This window comes from Podarcis bocagei (genome assembly GCF_964188305.1).
Source record: "Podarcis bocagei genome assembly, chromosome: 6".
NCBI classification, from domain to species: Eukaryota; Metazoa; Chordata; class Lepidosauria; order Squamata; family Lacertidae; genus Podarcis; species Podarcis bocagei.
The window spans coordinates 72952201-72970721 of NC_138130.1; the positions used below are offsets into that span (position 1 = coordinate 72952201).

The 18521-nt window shown below is 41.1% G+C and overlaps 1 protein-coding gene across 1 annotated transcript in view; it reads right to left on the reverse strand.

Annotated features, from left to right (window-relative positions):
- Positions 1-814: 814 nt before the first annotated feature.
- ZPLD1 (zona pellucida like domain containing 1) overlaps positions 815-18521 on the reverse strand; it is a 36795-nt gene continuing 19088 nt past the window's right edge. Inside the window, exons 6-11 of the mRNA XM_081199028.1 lie at positions 12073-12170; positions 10203-10283; positions 8572-8743; positions 7004-7112; positions 5485-5514; positions 815-4614 (exon numbers count right to left, since the gene is read on the reverse strand). Of these exons, the coding sequence (XP_081055154.1) occupies positions 4436-4614; positions 5485-5514; positions 7004-7112; positions 8572-8743; positions 10203-10283; positions 12073-12170 (669 nt within the window). The 3' untranslated portion in view covers positions 815-4435. The remainder of the gene's footprint in view (positions 4615-5484; positions 5515-7003; positions 7113-8571; positions 8744-10202; positions 10284-12072; positions 12171-18521) is intronic.

Here is an 18521-nt window from a genome sequence, read left to right on the forward strand (position 1 = left end):
TCACTCTCATCTTTTCTCGGTTTCTCTTTTTTTCCCCCAACCTCAAATTTAGTTCTCCATATTTCCACACCACTTGGCATTGGGGGTGAGGGAAAGCCCTCATGAAATTTTGTCAGCATTTTACTGCATATTTCTCTTAATGTGCACATTGTTACATGCAAATTTTCCTAATATTCACATTTTTTGCAAAGCAACTTTCCCTGAAATAAAGTGTTTTTGTATGCTAGTGCCACAAATATATAGAGTTCTGTTGACACTTTAGCATGTGCAACTTACTTGACTGGAGGACTGCATTGCAAAATTCAGAAAAGTGCAAATTTTGAAGGATGGCTGTGCTTCAGTTTGTGTATTGATTCTAAAAGTACAAATTCAGTAAATTCGCCTTTAAATGAGAACTGAATGAATTTATCGACCATCTGCCTTATACAAAGCCATATCATTGCTCTAGCTAGCTAGCTCAACATTGCCAATACGGACTGGCAGTGGTGCTGCAGGGTTTCAGGAAGTGTGTCTCTCCCAGCTGTATCTGGAGATGCTGAGGTGTGAAGCCAGGATGTTCTGCATGCAAAGCAGATGCTCTGTCACTAAAATATAGCTCTACACAAATGCATTTACCTTATGCTCTGTGAAGACCTGCTGATGAAACATGATCTGTAGCAAAATCCAGCTTTTATGGGAATCCAGAGTCATCCAGAGTAGCTGTGGCATAATGATGATGCTCAACAAAGGACTCATACAAGCATTGTTCTGACTTTTTTTCCAAATTATTTTATTAAACAATCATGTTTTACATGTCATCAGATCTAAACCCTGAAGTGCAAAAACATGTTTCTGAGGTATTAAGACTGGAGGAAACCATGCACAACATTGTTATGAAAGACCCAACTCTATAGCAGGTTGGATATCTTATGAACTTTATAGGCCATTTTAGAGGTCCAAAGTGAACTGATATGACAGGTTGTTGTTGTTTATTAACCGTATTTAGTCATGATATTCAAATAGCCCTGATAATTAACCACTTGTGTTAAGTTCACACAGAAAAAGACAGACAAAATTAACACAGGAAACTTGACAATACCCAAAAGGTACAATATGCAGCCATTCGACTTGCTCAGACTGCTAGCTTTTGAAAGATAAAATTAGCATCCAAACTACATCCCACTATACATTCTGCCATTATGTAGCCTCATTTATGATCAGTACCCCTTACATATTTTGGTGAGCTGCACAGAAATCTCTAAGGTGCTACTCCTAAATACCTGGTTATAGAAACAAAGTAACTTGGGTTCTGCTCATCCGAAGTTTTCTAGATGAGCTAGAGGTGTGAGGAGGCAATGTATGTTGATAAGATGCATAGCCTGTTCTTCTTTAAAAGGCTTCCTTTCCTAAGCAGTAGTTATTTCAAGAACAATTATATAATGTTGCTGAGAGGAAATGAAAAGAGAAAGGAATCCTTCAAATGGTTGACCTGAGGCAGAATCCACTTCATACAGTTAAAGGTAACAAGTCGCCCACGGAACTAATGGTCACATGTGTTCCGCAGTTGCAGCTAGACATGTTAGTTCACAATCCAGAGATTCTCCTGTAGCTTGATATCCAGGCCTGGTGTCAGGACCTGACACCTCACACAGCTGTTGGCAAGGCCTACTAGTACTGGCACCTGCCCTGGGCCCTCAGCACAATGAACTACTACCTTAAATTTCCCAAACCGCCTAAGCAATGCTGCATCAGGTTCTCTGGGGCATTGTGGAAAATGTAAAATGGCGGCTCATAGACACCTACCACAGCTGGAAGGGCACCAATATAGGAAGTGGCCCACAGGTTGCCTATTGTCAAGAGCCCACTCATACCTAGATCTGGCCCTGCTGACAGCTGCCTCTAACTCAAGAGATGAGACAAATGAGCTTTGTCTTTATCTCTGGTTCCCTTCTCACCTGACGTGCATCATATCCAGAGTTCTAATTTCTGCAGCAGGTGTAGAAGGAAACAGATGATCTAACTGGGGAGCTAGCAGAAGCCCAATTGCCACCTGAACAACTTTTTTCAGTGGTAATTTTAAGGATGCAGTAGGGTGCCACTTAATGAAGACACAAATAGCCCTAGACCAGCCTGGGTTCTCTAGATGCTTTATGCCAGCATGGTCAATGGTCAGGGCAGGGGTGATGGGATTTGTAAGAGGAAAATAGAGAGAGAGTGTGTGTGTGTGTGTGTGTGTGTGTGTGTGTGTGTGTGTGTCCCCCATTGCGGAAGGCTACCCTAAACTGTCACCACTATCATAAATATACTAGTCCTTCTGTGAAAGACCATTTGAATGTCTGCATTCACTGTGGAGTTCTGGGATCTTCAAGAAAGAGGCCATACATTAATGAGTCATTCAGGCTAGCTATATAGGTCATTTTCCCAAGGCAATAAACAGACTTCAAAGTTCACAGTTTTCTAGACTCTATGGATTTGTTCCACTTTTCCTAAGGAACAAATCCTCTACAGATCGTAAAAAATGATCTTGTATACAGAGAAATTGTGCAGTAAAGATCATGCAGAGACGGCAATCCAAAATGTACTTTTTCCTAAGTACAGTTAGGATTGCAGCCTCTTGTGTTTTCCATGCATACAAAATGTAAAATTACTTTTATATAATCATAGTTGGGATCAGAATGGAACTGTCCCCGAAGTCTCAAAAACTTTTGAAGACACTGGGTATTATTTGCTTTCTTTTCCTTTAGTGGTGGTAAGTTCAGGACAACCCTTCCTGTATATTCCATTCCTAAAAGAGGTTACTGAAGTCCTAGACAGAAGGTCCTCTTCATCCCAGACAGAGAATTAGAATTAAGAAGGGGGGGGACCAAACTATTTACTGAATCTAGATAAGGTCCGTTAAGCATTGAATAACTGGGTACCTTCCATTCTGAAGCATTCTTTTAATTATTATTATCCTCATCATCATTTTTAAAGGCATGTAGTGTTTTTTTTCTTCCCCTTAGGGTTCCTATGACTGATTTTTAAAATTATTTTAAGAGTTAGAAACACCTTTTGTAGAGATGTTTACATCTTTTGTGGACCAGAATTGAATTCTGATCCAGTATTGACACTAGGACTGGATTAATTAACAATGAAAAATCAAAAACATTTTGAAACAAGAATTTGAGTTTGCATAGAAATGCAATGATTATTGTGCGATTTAGGTTTCCATGTGAAAAATATGCAGGGGACAGAAATATTTATTGAGCAATGCTTTCATTGCAAGTGTATTTTCAGCACAGTGTCATTGTATCTCTAAATCACTGCTGATGCTTCAGTATCATTCTTTTCCTCTTGTTACTGCTACTTTCTCCCTCTTGGATTAGGTGATTCCAACAATCAGTTGTCATGTGGTGAACATGATGATGCTATGACTCTATAGAGTCCAATCAGATCTGGCTTGTTGCTGATGTCACTGAGGGCCAACAGTATCGATTCAGAGTGAGGGCAATGCATCCTGGATAATTTGCAAAGGTGATGGTAGCCACTAATGAACATGATGACATCATGATGGAATGTAGCTACCATGAGATGGAGTTGGTTATGAGATGACATCATTAAAGGTAAACAAATTCAATGCAAAGAGAGAGCAACAGAGTGTAATGGAAATAAATAGATGAACATTTTCAAAGCAATTGAAAACCCCAACTCCAGGGAATAAAACACCAAATCAGTAGGGTGCTTTTCAACACTGCCAAAAACATCCCACAAAACAATTAGCAGTTTCAATTCAGTCGTAAATTTGTGATATAAAACATTTTTGCATAGGCAAAATATAATTAAACACAAGTCAACCATGTGCCCATTGTGGCCATTTCTTTGTTCAATGGGAGGGTACCCTGAAACAGAGCAGAATTCACCTCACTGCAGCACTTGATCGCGTTTTCAAAGCAATTTAACTACTTACTATTTTAAATGGTTTGTAACTCCTTTTTGTAGCCCAGTCGGTAATGAAAACTATATTTCAAGTGCCAGATTTTGTACAGAAAAGTTTGGCATAAAACGTATAATGTTGTAGAAAAACCGAAGAGAGAAAAAATAAAGGTTGTCCTTTTCAAAGGAGCTCATTAACTATGCATGTTTCATAGCGCTCGTGTTTGTATAATTTGAATGCATTTGGGAAAGGTTTCTGCCTTGAGCAATTTTTAAACTTTACGATCCCACTTGGAGGTTTAAAAACGTTTGGGTTATCAATAATCCCATTGGCAAAATGTCAAATAGCTTTGTCACGTGCATACACGAATGGAAAAAAGAACAATCATTACCTTTACTGCTTATTATCTATACAATAGCGTTTATAAGGCTATAAGTAAGAATAGCTGGAACTTGAAAGCAGAAGAATGCCGCCTTGGTGACACTTAAAAGGGAACACATTTCATGGCAATCCCACAGAGAAAATCCAAATGATTTGTTCCTTCTAGTTGAAAACTGGGTTTCGTACACCATTCAAAACTAGGCTACTGCTGGACCACTTTCTGTGGAGGAGGGTGAGGGAAAATATGAAAAAAATTGTGCTCATAATTCCTAAAATTACTACTCCTGAAATCAAAGCACTGGTGACTGAATTCAGCTGGAAAGCAGATCCATTTGGACTACCTACAAAGGAGTAAGAAATGAAAAGGGAGGTGTTTACAGGCACTGAAACTGATCCAACCAAAGATACTTAAATTCCCATTTATTCACACTTAAGTCCCATTGATTCCAGTGTGAGAGATAAGTGTGAGTCCACATATCCGCTCAAAAGTAAGCTCCACTATTTCAATGGGGCTTACACCTAGGAAAGTGTGAATGGGGCTGCAGCTTGCATACACACTATAACTTTAAAGCACATTCAAAACACATTGCTCCCTCAAAGAATTCTGGACACTGTAGTTTCTTAAGGGTTGCTGGGAATTTAAATATGAAGGGGTAAACTACATTGCCCAGAATTATTTGAGTGAAATAACATTGTTTGAATGTGCTTTATGGTATAGTGTATACAGTGGTACCGCGGGTTAAGTACTTAATTCGTTCCGGAGGTCCATTCTTAACCTGAAACTGTTCTTAACCTGAAGCACCACTTTAGCTAATGGGGCCTCCTGCTGCTGCCGCGCCGCCGGAGCACAATTTCTGTTCTCATCCTGAAGCAAAGTTTTTAACTCGAGGTACTATTTCTGGGTTAGCGGAGTCTGTAACCTGAAGCATATGTAACCTAAAGTGTATGTAACCTGAAGTACCACTGTATTACAATTAAGTGTTTTAAGTTTGTTGTTAGCTGCCGTGAGCCTGGTTTTCTGAACCAGGAAGGGTGGGGTATAAATAAGAAATATATATATTATTATTATTATTATTATTATTATTATTATTATTATTATTAGTGTAACATTAAAATACTCCTTTAAAATAAAATAATAATAATAATAATAATAATAATAATAATAATAATAATAATAATAATAATAGTTTGCTCATATTGGTACAACTTACCAAGCTGTGAATTATTAGTTGGGGTCTCATCTGTACAAAAATATAAAAATAGATACATTGTAAATTTAAAGATATTATTTGAACAGCATCTTTCTGCTCATGCATAATCTAAGATACTTTAAACAACTTTTATGAGATTATTAGTTTGTCACCATCAATTTGTTTGTTCAGATTAATCTTAGATCATTTGTGATAAGACAGGTGCCCCTGGAAGTAAGTCCCATTGAATTTACTAGGACGTATAATCAGTGCTGTGCTGCATACTTTAAGGAGTGCTAAGAGATTATAAACAGTTGTTCACATTTGGGGTGGAGGCTACATGTGTTTCAAACATATAAACAGAATTTTACAGTTCTAACTCAAACAAACTTTGTTTGCATCAGACAGCCTCTTGCACTGAGGGCTTGCGATGTCTGAGCCACTCATGCACAGTTGTTGTATTTTAAAGGACTAATTATATGTAAATTTATATTGCAAAATTATAGATATCATACCCATAATACATGTAAAAGAGTCAGGCTCATGCTGTACTCTATTTCTGCAGCATAATTTCATAAGGGCATGAATACTTGGGCTGTACACCAGATTTGGCTGAGGCCCAAGCCAAATTCAGCCCATATGAAGGGATCCAGGGCAAGATCAGTCAAATGGGGATGAAATAGTCACAGGTAGGGTTGGATGGCTCTGAGGAATCTGGGGCTGTCAGGGATCAGGACATCAGGCAATAAGGAGGTGCAGGCATCAGGCAGGAAAACCCACAAGAAAGGCAGAAGTCTATGTGACTGCTGGCTGCATATTCCCAGGTGAAGGTAGAAGCCCAATACCAACTGATTCTCCTTCCGCCTTAACACCCCACCCCACAGGATCAATGCTGAGCAGAGACAATGATGTTGTGGGGTGCAGAAAACCCCTTCAGGAAAGCTCCTTGTGAAGTAGCACCATATAGGATCGATGCCTCCATGCAACAGCTGTTGAGCAGAGGCATCAATCCAGCATGGCGCAGGGTGCTCACAAATATGCCTTCCCCATACAGAAGCCACTTAGGAAGGAGCGTCCTGCAAAACAGACCCTCTTGGTCGGTTTAATTAGTTGGGTTTTAAAAACTAATTAAACTGATTTGGATCCAAAACTAATTTGGCACTGGATCCAGGATAGGGCAGGTGGATTCCAGGTTGATCCAGAGCAAGCTGACCTTATTGGGGGTGGCTCTGAATCAGAGGCACTGAATGGCTTGGACAGCCCTAATGAATACCCACATATTTTTATGTAGTTATGTGCATTGTTGCAAGCTTCTGCATACATGCTAGTTACTTCAAGTGTGCACTATTACATGTATAATGATGGATATAAATAAACAAGGATTCTTTGCATTTTGAGCAGAACTAAGAAAACTGTCAAGATTAAGTAGCAAGACCAAAATTATGAGTAGGACTTAATTAGATGTCACTCACAGAAAATTATCCTTAAACAGGAAAATGGTTGTGTTTTTGAAATCATGCAATGATATGATCACGCCTACCAGTTCTAGTAATGATGGGGCCAGCAGAGATTACAGCACTTCCAGAAGTACTCTGAGGGGTCCAAGTGGTTCTCTTTGCTGCATCTCTTTTTTTCCTGTTACTGCAGATCTGGAGGGGCAATGAAAACCATCATGATTTCAGTGGACAGAGAAGTACATTCCTCCTGTATCGAACATTTTTAAAAAAAGCTCTTTTTGGTTGTACGGAATCTGTTCCAGAAGTCGTTTCGACTTCCAAAATGTTAGGAAACCAAAGCACGGCTTCTGATTGGCTGCAGGAAGCTCCTGCAGGCAATCGGAAGCCGCAGAAGCCCCGTCGGACGTTCAAGTTCCAAAGAACGTTTGCAAACCGGAACACTCACTTCCGGGTTTGTGGCGTTCGGGAGCCAAAATGTTCGAGTCGCAAGGCATTCGGGATCCAAGGTACGACTGTATTGGAAAAGAAACTATGTACTTATTAACTTTGTTGCGTGCAATCTTTTGTTACAACTCCTGTAAGAGAGTGCAGTCTTGTCCATGCCTCTTTGTTTCCTTATATATTCAGGACTGGTTTTGAGAACATGGATCAGGACAGTGGCCCATCTAATGGGTCTCCTGCTCTCACAGTGGCTTACAGGAAGCCCAGAAGCAGAACCTAAATACAATAGCACTCACCCTACCTGTGGTTTCCAGCATCTGGTGTGCAAAAAGTTACCTTCTCCAACAGTGGAAATATAATATCTAGAATACTATGGTTTGGCCCCAGCAGTGCCCTTCTGCAAACACAGTGCCCTTCTGCAAACACAGGTGCTTTGAACACGTTCTCCCTGAAGACTCCTGTGCCAGCTTCAATGCTTTTCTGTTCCCCAAACCACAGGAGGTTTTCGGAGGGTGTCAGAATGGCACAGGGGACAAATGGGAATCAATCAAGCGGTTCCACTTACTGATCTCTGGATAAACTCAGTGTGTTGTAATAGTTAGAGTGTCAGACTAAGATCTGGGAGGCCAGGATTTGAATCCCCACTCAGCCATGAAACTCACTGGGTGACCTTGAGCCTCTTAAATGTGGAGGGGGGAAGTCTGTTTGGGGGGGAGGTAGGAAATAAATACAATGAAATAAGTAAAATAAATGGGTATGACATTTGGTGTGATTCATCAGGTTCTTGTATGTAATTTCTGCATCCCCCTCATCAGTAGATCTTGTTCTAGATAAAAGCTCTGCTCATTACAAGCTTGGTGGGAAAGTGAACTTGTCCTTTACTGTGATTCCCTCTACATATTCCCTGCATTATAATTTCAGCTGTTACATGATTGCTTGACAATGTGAACCTGATCATTCATAACAAATCTAACCTTTCTGCCATACATTGGCAGTGGGGGGATCGCCATAGCATGGTAAGTTAACTACTGCTTGAGCTGATTATATCCCAGCCTCCATATTTAAAACACATATCTAAGAGACAATTGCTTTAATATGCTACGGATGACAGTCAATGGCTCGTTTTGTTTTAATCACTTGTCTTTACACTGTGCAAAACATTCCAAGTTTTGTTCCAATTGCAGCATTACCAAAAGACTCCAAAACCTACAGGAGCGAGAAAGGGGCAGTCATCAGCTCTGCACAGCTTTGTCACACAATGGAGAAAAACTGTGGACATTTTCTGGTTCTTGTGCTTCACGAAGCGGAACACCTCGAAAGAAAACCGGCCCATTTGACTCCTGCCATTTTCAATGATAGTTGTCTGAGGGTCCTTGTCGCAGCTGGAGGAAAAGATTGAAACAGGAGTGATGTTTTCTGGTTCCCAGGAGGTTAGAGTCTCAAAGAAAAACACTAAAGCATCCTGACTACTACTAGATGGTGGGGAAATGGTGTTAGAAACCTTTGGTTTCATGGGTCTAAGGGCCCCAGAATAGGTCTGGTTCTGGCCAGGGCTTGGATAGATCACCTGGAACCCATGTACAACTCCTTGAGCTTCGTGATGGAAGAAAAATATTAAGGAACTAAACATAAATTAAATACATTGGCTCAACTTTTGAATACCGTATTTTTTAAATTATATTTGCAGCCCATTTCTTGATTGTAATGTACAGTTGACACATGCTTTATCCTTGTCATATTAGTCCATTTGCTTTTGTACTACACCTCATACTTAGCTCCAAAGAAGATCTGTTCAATTACTCATCCTCATCTTTTCATTAGCTCCTGCTAACCTGTTTACATGCAAAGCATGGTGTAGAAGTTAGACTGCCAGGCTGCATTCCCATGGCAGTTTATTCTATTTTCATGTCTTGCCCCTAACTGTTATGTTCTGTATTATAGTTGAGCTTTCACACAACGTAAAAGCCACTTCTGGAACATTAGTGGAGTATAGTGTAAGCTTAGCGCGCATTTCCTTGTTATTTGCTTCCAGGAAAAAACTGTTTGCAAATACAGTGGTACCTCCATTTGCGGACGGGATCCATTCTGGAGGTCTGATCAGATCCCCAGGTTTCCACAACGTGAGGATCGCTTCTGCTCAGGTGCGCGTGGCGAAACCCAATAAAATACTTCTGGGTTTGCCGTGTGCACATCCCAAAGTTTATGTAACCAGAGGGTTACATAAACGGAGGTACTACTGTAGTGTGGAAATGAGGGCCAAACTTGTGCTATATTCCTCTATAGTTCCACAGAATTGGAATGAACAGCCCAACATATGAATGTGAGTTAAATATCATTCCCTGCCATGTGGATCGCCATTATGGTAAATGCTTTTTTAAAACTTTCACATCATATATACGTGATATATATATCACTGATGACATGTGAGGCACCCTACTGTAGCTTGGTCAACAGTGTCACCCGACTGATCACCAAACTACTCCAGGGTGCCCTGCCAGGGTAGTTTGATCATTTGTGTAGGTTCCTGTAAACCAACGTAGGGCTATATATTTAGTGTGCATATATTGAAACAAGCATATAGGGTAGAATAGGCTCAGTTGATACCTGCTAATGATAGTCATTATTTACATGAATATTTATACACGTATTTCTTAGGTTTCAGTTCTTCTTATAGGGTTTCTTGTGACGTGAGCCAATATTTATTTCACTACTATAGTAACATTATACATGTTTTATATATAAAAACAAACTTTGAAAATAATCAATACATTTTATATTAATCTGTTTTAACAGTGTAGTGTGGCAGAGAAACACTATATTTGGAAGAAGAAGAAAATCTACCTAAAGAAGAGATCATATCGCAGATCATCATTTGGATTTCCAGATGGAGTAGTATAGCAGTAGTCCATCAAAACATTCCATCTGTGCAATGAAAGATAATTAACCGCTAAGCATTTCTTGAGATTCAGCATATACATACACACACACACACACACACACACACACACATCCATTGAGAGTGCTGGCTGATAATGTGCCACCATCTTCCATTATGATTCAAAAGATGAGCAATACCCTGGTGCCTTAACTGCAACAAATCACTGAACAATGAGTACAATATAGCTAATGTGAAGCTATAGGCTCACCTAGGAATTGGTGCAGCTATTATAGTCATGAAGTTATGAAGTGGTACTGATTTGCTATCATTTCATTGGCTACTCCAGACTTCATGAGATCATTTAGCTAGAAACCACATTTGCCTCTTTTATAATTTGAGGCTGCTACATCTTGTGCTCAAGGAAAGAGAAAAGCATTTTTTACTGAGTGTAACTACCACTGACATTCTGCAACTTAGCTGGAACATTCAGCAAGCCCTACCTGCAGGGAACGAGGCAGAGGGCCTTCTTGATAGTGGCATCTGCCCTGTGGAATGCCCTCCCATCAGATGTCAAAGAAAGAAACAACTATCTGACTTTTAGAAGACGTCTGAAGGCAACCCTGTTTAGGGAAGTTTTTAATGTTTGATGTTTTATCGTGTTTTTAATATTCTGTTGAGAGCTGCCCAGAGTGGCTGGGGAAACCCAGCCAGATGGACGGTGTATAAATAAATTGTTGTTGTTGTTGTTACTCTCTAGGCATTATATTTGGAGAAATGGTTTGCAGAATGTATATATTTGTTAAAACCGCAAGCAAAATTGTATTTTTAGGAGAAATGTGCATCTAAATGTTGGTGGATTTTCATGGTGATTTTTTAAAAAAAAAAAATTCTGTGGAAATGAGGAGAGATGGATTTAAGATTGGAAAAATGAGAAAATGAGAGGAACCAAAATGGACAGATAAATCCATCTGTATCTGAAACCCTCGGGTGCTGCTACCAGATAGAATAGACAACACCAAGAGAGATGGTCTAGCCTACTGTAAGACAGCTCCATATATCCATGCCTCCTTGTATCCCAGGGAGCAGAAGCAGCTTCCAAGCTAGGGCAGAGCTGCTAAGCTAGCTTCCCAGAAGCAGCTTGCTGTTGCTTGTTTTGTGGGAGAGGAGGAGGAGAGTGAGGTGGCAAGGAGGCTTGCTCATTACAGGCATATTGCCAGGAGTGCCAGATAGGCTCCACCAGTGCTTTTGCACTGCAGCACCCTCTCCACTGCTTTACTTCTCCTAAGGTAAAGGTGTAAGGGGGCGGGTAGCACTGTGGTCTAAACCACTGTGCCTCTTGGGCTTGCTGATCGGAAGGTTGGTGGTTCGAATCTCCGCAACAGGGTGAGCTCCCATTGTTCTGTCCCAGCTTCTGGCAACCTAGCAGTTCAAACGCACACCAGTGGAAGTAAATAAATAGGTACCACTGCGGCCAGAAGATAAATGGTGTTTCCATGCGCTCTGGCTTCCATCACAGTCTTCCGTGCACCAAAAGCAGTTTAGTCATGCTGGCCACATGACCTGGAAAGCTGTCTGTGGACAAACGCCAGCTCCCTCAGCCTGAAAAGCGAGATGAGCTTAGTTGCCTTTGACTGGACTTAACCGTCCAGGGGTCCTTTACCTTTTTTTTTTACCTTTTACCTCTCCTAAGCAACAGTGACTCACCTGCCAGGAAGCTGATGTATTGGCTTCACCCCACATGAAGAGTCACTTCTGCCAAGGAGCTTGTGTTTCTAGGACCACAGATTTTGTTGTGGGGGGGTGGGAGCGGGAGAGACATATCATTTACCATACCTGCCATCGAGGTTTGTTGCTCTAACAGCTGCAAAAACTTTTGTTTTCAACGGCAACCCTGTACTGGGGATAATCAGCTGCTCTCTGTAGGTGGAGTCCTGGAAAAGCAAACAGTTCTTATTACACACCAACAGTATGATCCTATATAACAGAAGTGATTGCAGTCAGCTGGTGAGGCTACCAAACTCAAGATTTAGTCTCAGGTATGTGTGTAGAACTGGGACGCAGGTGGCACTGTGGGTTAAACCACAGAGCCTAGGACTTGCCGATCAGAAGGTCGGCAGTTCGAATCCCCGCGACGGGGTGAGCTCCCATTGCTCAGTCCCTGCTCCTGCCAACCTAACAGTTCGAAAGCACGTCAAAGTGCAAGTAGATCAATAGGTACCGCTCTGGCGGGAAGGTAAACGGCATTTCCGTGCGCTGCTCTGGTTCGCCAGAAGCAGCTTAGTCATGCTGGCCACATGACAAGGAAGCTGTACGCCAGCTCCCTCAGCCAGTAAAGGGAGATGAGCGCCGCAACCCCAGAGTCGGTCACGACTGGACCTAATGGCCAGGGGTTCCTTAACCTTTACCTTTACCTATGTGTGTAGAACATTTCTCACTGAAAGGATCAGGTAACAATGGGACAGTTTGCAATCCTCTTAGAAAGCATTGCTTCCAGGCAGATATCCTTAAATCCTCATTGCGTTATTGGATATTGGTAGCAAACACAGGTCTGGTAACCCAGGCTATCACTTCTCACTTCCATAGTCATGAAAATGGGATCAATTAACAGGAAGACAGTCATAACAGAAGGAGTAGCACCAGTAGTAGTAAATTTAATTCCTGCCCTTTACCAGCAGGCCCTAGGGCAGGTTACAACAGTTTAAGATTTGGAATTAAGATCAGTTAAAACAGGTTACAGTCATAGGAATAGAGTGAAGAGTACTTGATCCATCCTTCCCTTCTATCACTTTCCTTCCCAAAACTCTTTTCTCTACTTTTCCTTTCTTTCCCCACTTGAGAAAGCAAACACAGATCTGGAAACAATGTCTCTCAAGGCAGTGTACTGGGCGACAAAGTGAAACAGTAGGCAGGGGAAAGCTGAACAACCCTGTCTTTCCACATCTCTTCTGCCCCCTTTGCAGTAGAGAAGTGGAAACCTAGATTTGCTAAGCTTGCCACTGATTGCTTAGTTTAGCCCTGATACATCAGAAACGATCTCCTTCCTTGGGATCATTTAAATAATGAGTGGGACTTGTGCATGAGAATGGCTTCACCTTTCACTGCTTCACTTTATGTATCGAGAACCACATAAAAGTGGATCAGCACTCAGACATAATTCAACATGACCAAATGCACTTAGAGTGAACTGTGTTTAATAATGCTGTAGATTACGGGAGGCAAAGGATGTCAGTATATATCGAGATCATATCTAGTGGAAAGATATGTGGCAACAGCAAGCCGTGCCAGACAATTTGCAAAGAAACTAAATCAAATACTAGCCATGATATGTGAATAGAAAAACAAAATCATTAAATGTGTCATATAGAATCTATAAACCAAGTGGTGGAACACATTAACATGGAAATAATCCCTCTATCCAATTTAGCAGCATTTTGTAAAAAAATAAAATCTGCCAAAGAGTTCTACTTAATATTAGAATGATGACGCTACAATCTTTCAGCTGGTAGTAGTAAATTTAATCCTATTATTCCCTCTTTTGCAGCTATCCAAAATAATTTCCCCAGAACCCACTGCCATTGCCATTAGTTAGGATTCAAGAGGAAGCCTAAGATAATTAGATACTACAATCCCATTGATAAGCACACAGTTATTAAACTTATAGTGAATCACTATACACAGAAGTAATACCCGCTAAGTCCAGAGATATATACTACCAAGTAAAGGGGCATAGCAATGGTGGGCAGCCTGCAACCCTCCAGATGTTGCTGGAAGTCAACTCCCATCAATACCCACCCAACATCATTAACAGTTATGGTTTGTGTACCTTAAGAAATGAAGTTGGTTGGATAACAAGCCCACTCACAAACTACTCCAATGTGCCTGCACACAAAAGCTGATACCCAGAACAAACTTAGTTGGTCTCTAAGGTGCTACTGGACAATTTTTTAGTTTTTTAATTTATTTCAACTGTGTCAGACCAACACAGCTACCTACCTGAATCCAATGGAACTATCACTGCAATCCTATGCACAAGTACATGAGAACAGGTCTCAATGAGTCTCTTTGTTAATGTGCCTAGAATTGCAACTCAAGATTGCAGTCCTAGACACCAATGGTGGTGCTTCAGATGCTTTGGGCTCCTGTTCCCATCATCCCTTGTCATCAGCCATCTGACTGAGGCTGAAGGGCATTGGAGTCTAACAGCATCTATAGGGTCAGACACAAGTTCCTCAGTCATGGCCTAAGCTAAGGCAACAATGAGGTCATGGTTTTGCATGGCGTCCTTTGTACTCTACTAGAAACTGAATATAGCCCTTTAGTCAAACCTGTGATGTGAACCTTAATTGCACTGCCTGCAGTTTCCTTCTGCCTCCAAGGGCCAAAATATCACCTTATTATTTCCGCCTAGTAGAGTTTTTCTGCCTCTGCTTTATTTTCTGTATGTGTGATTCAGATTTTGATCACATTCTGTTGTATAAAAATGGTCAAATGTTAATTAAAGTACATATATAATAATGGCACTTGCATTATTAATTTACACCACTAATGATTTGTTAGCAAAAAGAAAGTTTTGGATAATGAAGTGAATTAAACAACAGTTTTAGCATTTCTTCCTCAGACTGCGCTCTTCTCTAGAAGTATTTAAGTCACCCTCTGGTAATGGTGAAGAATTGTACCTCAATTCATTATGCACACACAGCACAGTTTGACTTGAGTATATTAAATTTTAAATGTATGGAAATGAATATGTTTCATATTCATGCTTAATTAACCACTGTCCTCACAGAGCAAGGTCTTGACCCTAACAAAACCCTTACTCGTGAGCACATCGTGTTCACCAAGAAATCTCAATAAAGCCAATGGCAAACTTAATGCAGATGTATGAATTCAGTGGAAATCCCAGCAGGAAGAAAAACAATTCACCCACTCATCCAGAGCTGTAACTTTAAGCTTGAACAACACCCATATACATTTAAAAAATAAGCCCAATTCAGACATCCTAATCCATAACGCAGGACCAGTTCAAGACCTTCTGCTACCTGACACAAATGACCAGATGGCTCCCTCTCTTTTCCACATGCAAAAGCCAACTAAACTGGAAGTTGAGTCTTATTTCAATACTCCCACTGCTTCTGAGAGCAACAAGCTAATACTGAGGAGCAGAAGAGATCATATGGTACATAACACTGTCATCCAACAAAAGGTTATGGCCGGCAGGCCCGGCCCACTGATGGGACAAGGTGAGGCACCTGCCCCAAGAAGATATTGTGAGATCTCACCGGAAGCCAGTGCCACTGCCAGCGCTTCACGGGCAACGCCATGCAACACAGGTAAGACAGCTGCAGGCAGCAGTGGGGGAGGGGAGCAGCACATTCCCATTTCACCTCAAGCGGCAAAAGGGGATGCACTGCTCAGGGGGCTCAGGAAGAACATCCAGGGAGTTGTCCCTGATGTATCCCAGAAGCTGCCACCTAAGGTGGTTGCCTCACTCTGCCTAATGGAAGGAATGTCCCCATCCTACTGTGATGAAGGAAAGGCAAACAAGCTCCATTTCCCATTGCTGGCTCCTTCAAGATTCAAAATCGTGCAGGAACCTACATGAGTAAAGAAAGCTGCTCACTACAGAAGTTGTCCCTCCAAATGTGATTCTAATCCTGTGGGAGATTAGAACAACTGCACAGGGCTACTGTTGTCTTTAACTGAAATGGGGATCGCAGCTTACAAATAAAATCCAGTAGCTTAATATTCAGTATTTCATCTTGAAACATGTTCATGTTGGCCCACGACGATTCATGCTATGATATATTAGATATCGATTCAACAATGATTTTACTCATGCACGTGGAGTTCTATCCTTGCTCTCTGTGCGGTGATTCTGTATTTTTCTCAGTGTGGTTCAGTTTGAGCTGAAAAAAATATAGTTCTGCTGAGCACCTATTGGCTGCTACCCATGACAGCACTAACAACCACATGCATTCTCGGGATCAATTTTGCAAAAATAATTAAATAATCTTGTGGTTTTATTTTAAGTGAAGGTAGTAGAATACATATGTAGTTCTTTGAAAGGTAACAGCCCACCATATGTACAAGGCATGGGGCAACAGCAAGACTGATGGCTAACAAACCTCTTTGACACAGGCAGTAACTCAGCAATCCAGCATTCACTTGTTGGAAAGCCTCTCCTCCTTCCGGAGGGGAGGAGTTGTGACCGGGAGACAATTCCTGCGTCATGCAGGGGGCCTTCAGCCCCCTGCCCTCTCACTATCGCTGGCGCTCCACGCCCCCCCCCATTGAGCACCCAATCGAGTGGCACCGGGGGGCGTGGTTTAGCTGCTCAAATGCGGCCGCGCCAGCTTCCCCTCGCCATTCGCTCCCAATCTACCCCTGATGTCACCGGGGGTCGTGCCATGGCCCCCCGCCACACAGGGCAGAGCTTATAGTTGTATTTGCATCAACAGGCTCCCCCTACTGGTGGTTAACCCCTCATTCAGACTCACCCCTCTCCAAGTGGGTGGAGTCAAATTGTCAGTGGTCCAATGCCTAAGTCAATACCTTCTCACATGCTGTAATCAATAAAGTTGTGGCCTTTTTTTTGCCCATTAACCTAATATACTGTGTCTTTGTGTCTTCATTCCCCAAGCGGGGATCGGGTCCTCGAATCACAACATATTTCTATAACAAAATGATGCAAAGCTGGCTTCGCACCATAGATGAAGATGCTCCTATGACTATCCTTAGACTGCTTTTAGAAATCACTCCAAGATATTATTCACAGGATCAATGTACAGGATGACTTACAAAAGCAAAATTGTAAAATGTAGTGTTTATTGGGCAAGATTGGAATGTTGATTGGCCCCATATGATGTATTCTCATGTGTTCTAAGAAAAACATTTTAACTGAACTTTTCTGAAGCAAAATCCCCTATACCCTAAATACAAGGGTTTTTGTTCCTAAAGTTTTAAGAAACTTTCTACTTTCTTACAAAAAAACCTCAGTATTTTAAAAAATGGAAGTAATATCATCTCCAGTCTAACATATCTCTGAACTGTCAGACAGCAAAACTTACTTGCAAACAGGAAATTCATTTAAACGCAATTGGAAATATTCTGCTATGATATTTATAGCACATTCATTACACCCCAAGTTGAAAGCACAGACTTTTAAATCATCTGCATGAATTATAACCCAGGTCCATGATGACATGAATAATAATCCAAAAAAATGGATTTGTAATTTACTAAAATGCTGCCTGAGAAATGGAAAGCTGATTTTTAAATCAGACATTTGAATGGATGAATAAAATTTCTAATCAACACAAAAATAACAGTTGGAAGATTAGTGTTGCTGTTATAAATAAAAGCCAGTAAAAGTCTTTTAAATTTCCTTTCCAATGTCCCTGTTTATGCAATACAAGTTTACACAATTACATATATTCAAATCTGATTATCATGCTAATAAGAAGAGAGAGAAAATCAGCAGTCATGAGGAGGTACTTAAAATTTTAGCCCACCCACTGTCCAAAAGAACCACAAAGAAATAGCATTAACATCGGTCCATTGAAGTTGCTTACATATTCCACAACAGTAGTTGTTGGTTATATTTTACACCATACCAATGACTTAGACGTGGTTAGGGTGACCAGAATAAGTCCTTCCTTGTGGAGTGGAAGGTACCAGAACAGGTGTGTGTGTGGACCAGCTTGGTTCCACTCCTGGCACAAGGCACCAGTTGAACTATTCTTGTTAGAGCACGTGTGAACATTTGTTAAAGGCAATTGTCTAACAAAGGGTCTTCCCTCCCCCTGTTGTTTCCCATTGTCTATTTAGAAATGTAGGCTCCTTCAGAGCAGGGACTTGCCAATTTTGCTGTGTAACTCTCTAAGGCTGCAGTCCCTTGCAGACTTTTCATGCATCAAGTCTCTTTGCACTCAGTGGGAGCTACTGCTGAGTAAACATGCAGAGGATTATGATATAAGGTGCCATGTACACTGATGATGTTATGTAACTAATAAAATCATTATTAAAAATTATAATTCACTTTTAAAGTTACAATTTTCACTGCTAGATTTGCTCTTGCAAACCAGAGATGCAGTCATACTAGATGAGCTGAATTTAGTTCCCACTAAGATCCATGGTGGGACGTGGGTGGCGCTGTGGGTTAAACCACAAAGCATAGGACTTGCCGATCAGAAGGACAGTGGTTCAAATCCCCGCGATGGGGTGAGCTCCCGTTGCTCGGTCCCTGCTCCTGCCAACCTAGCAGTTCGAAAGCACATCAAAAT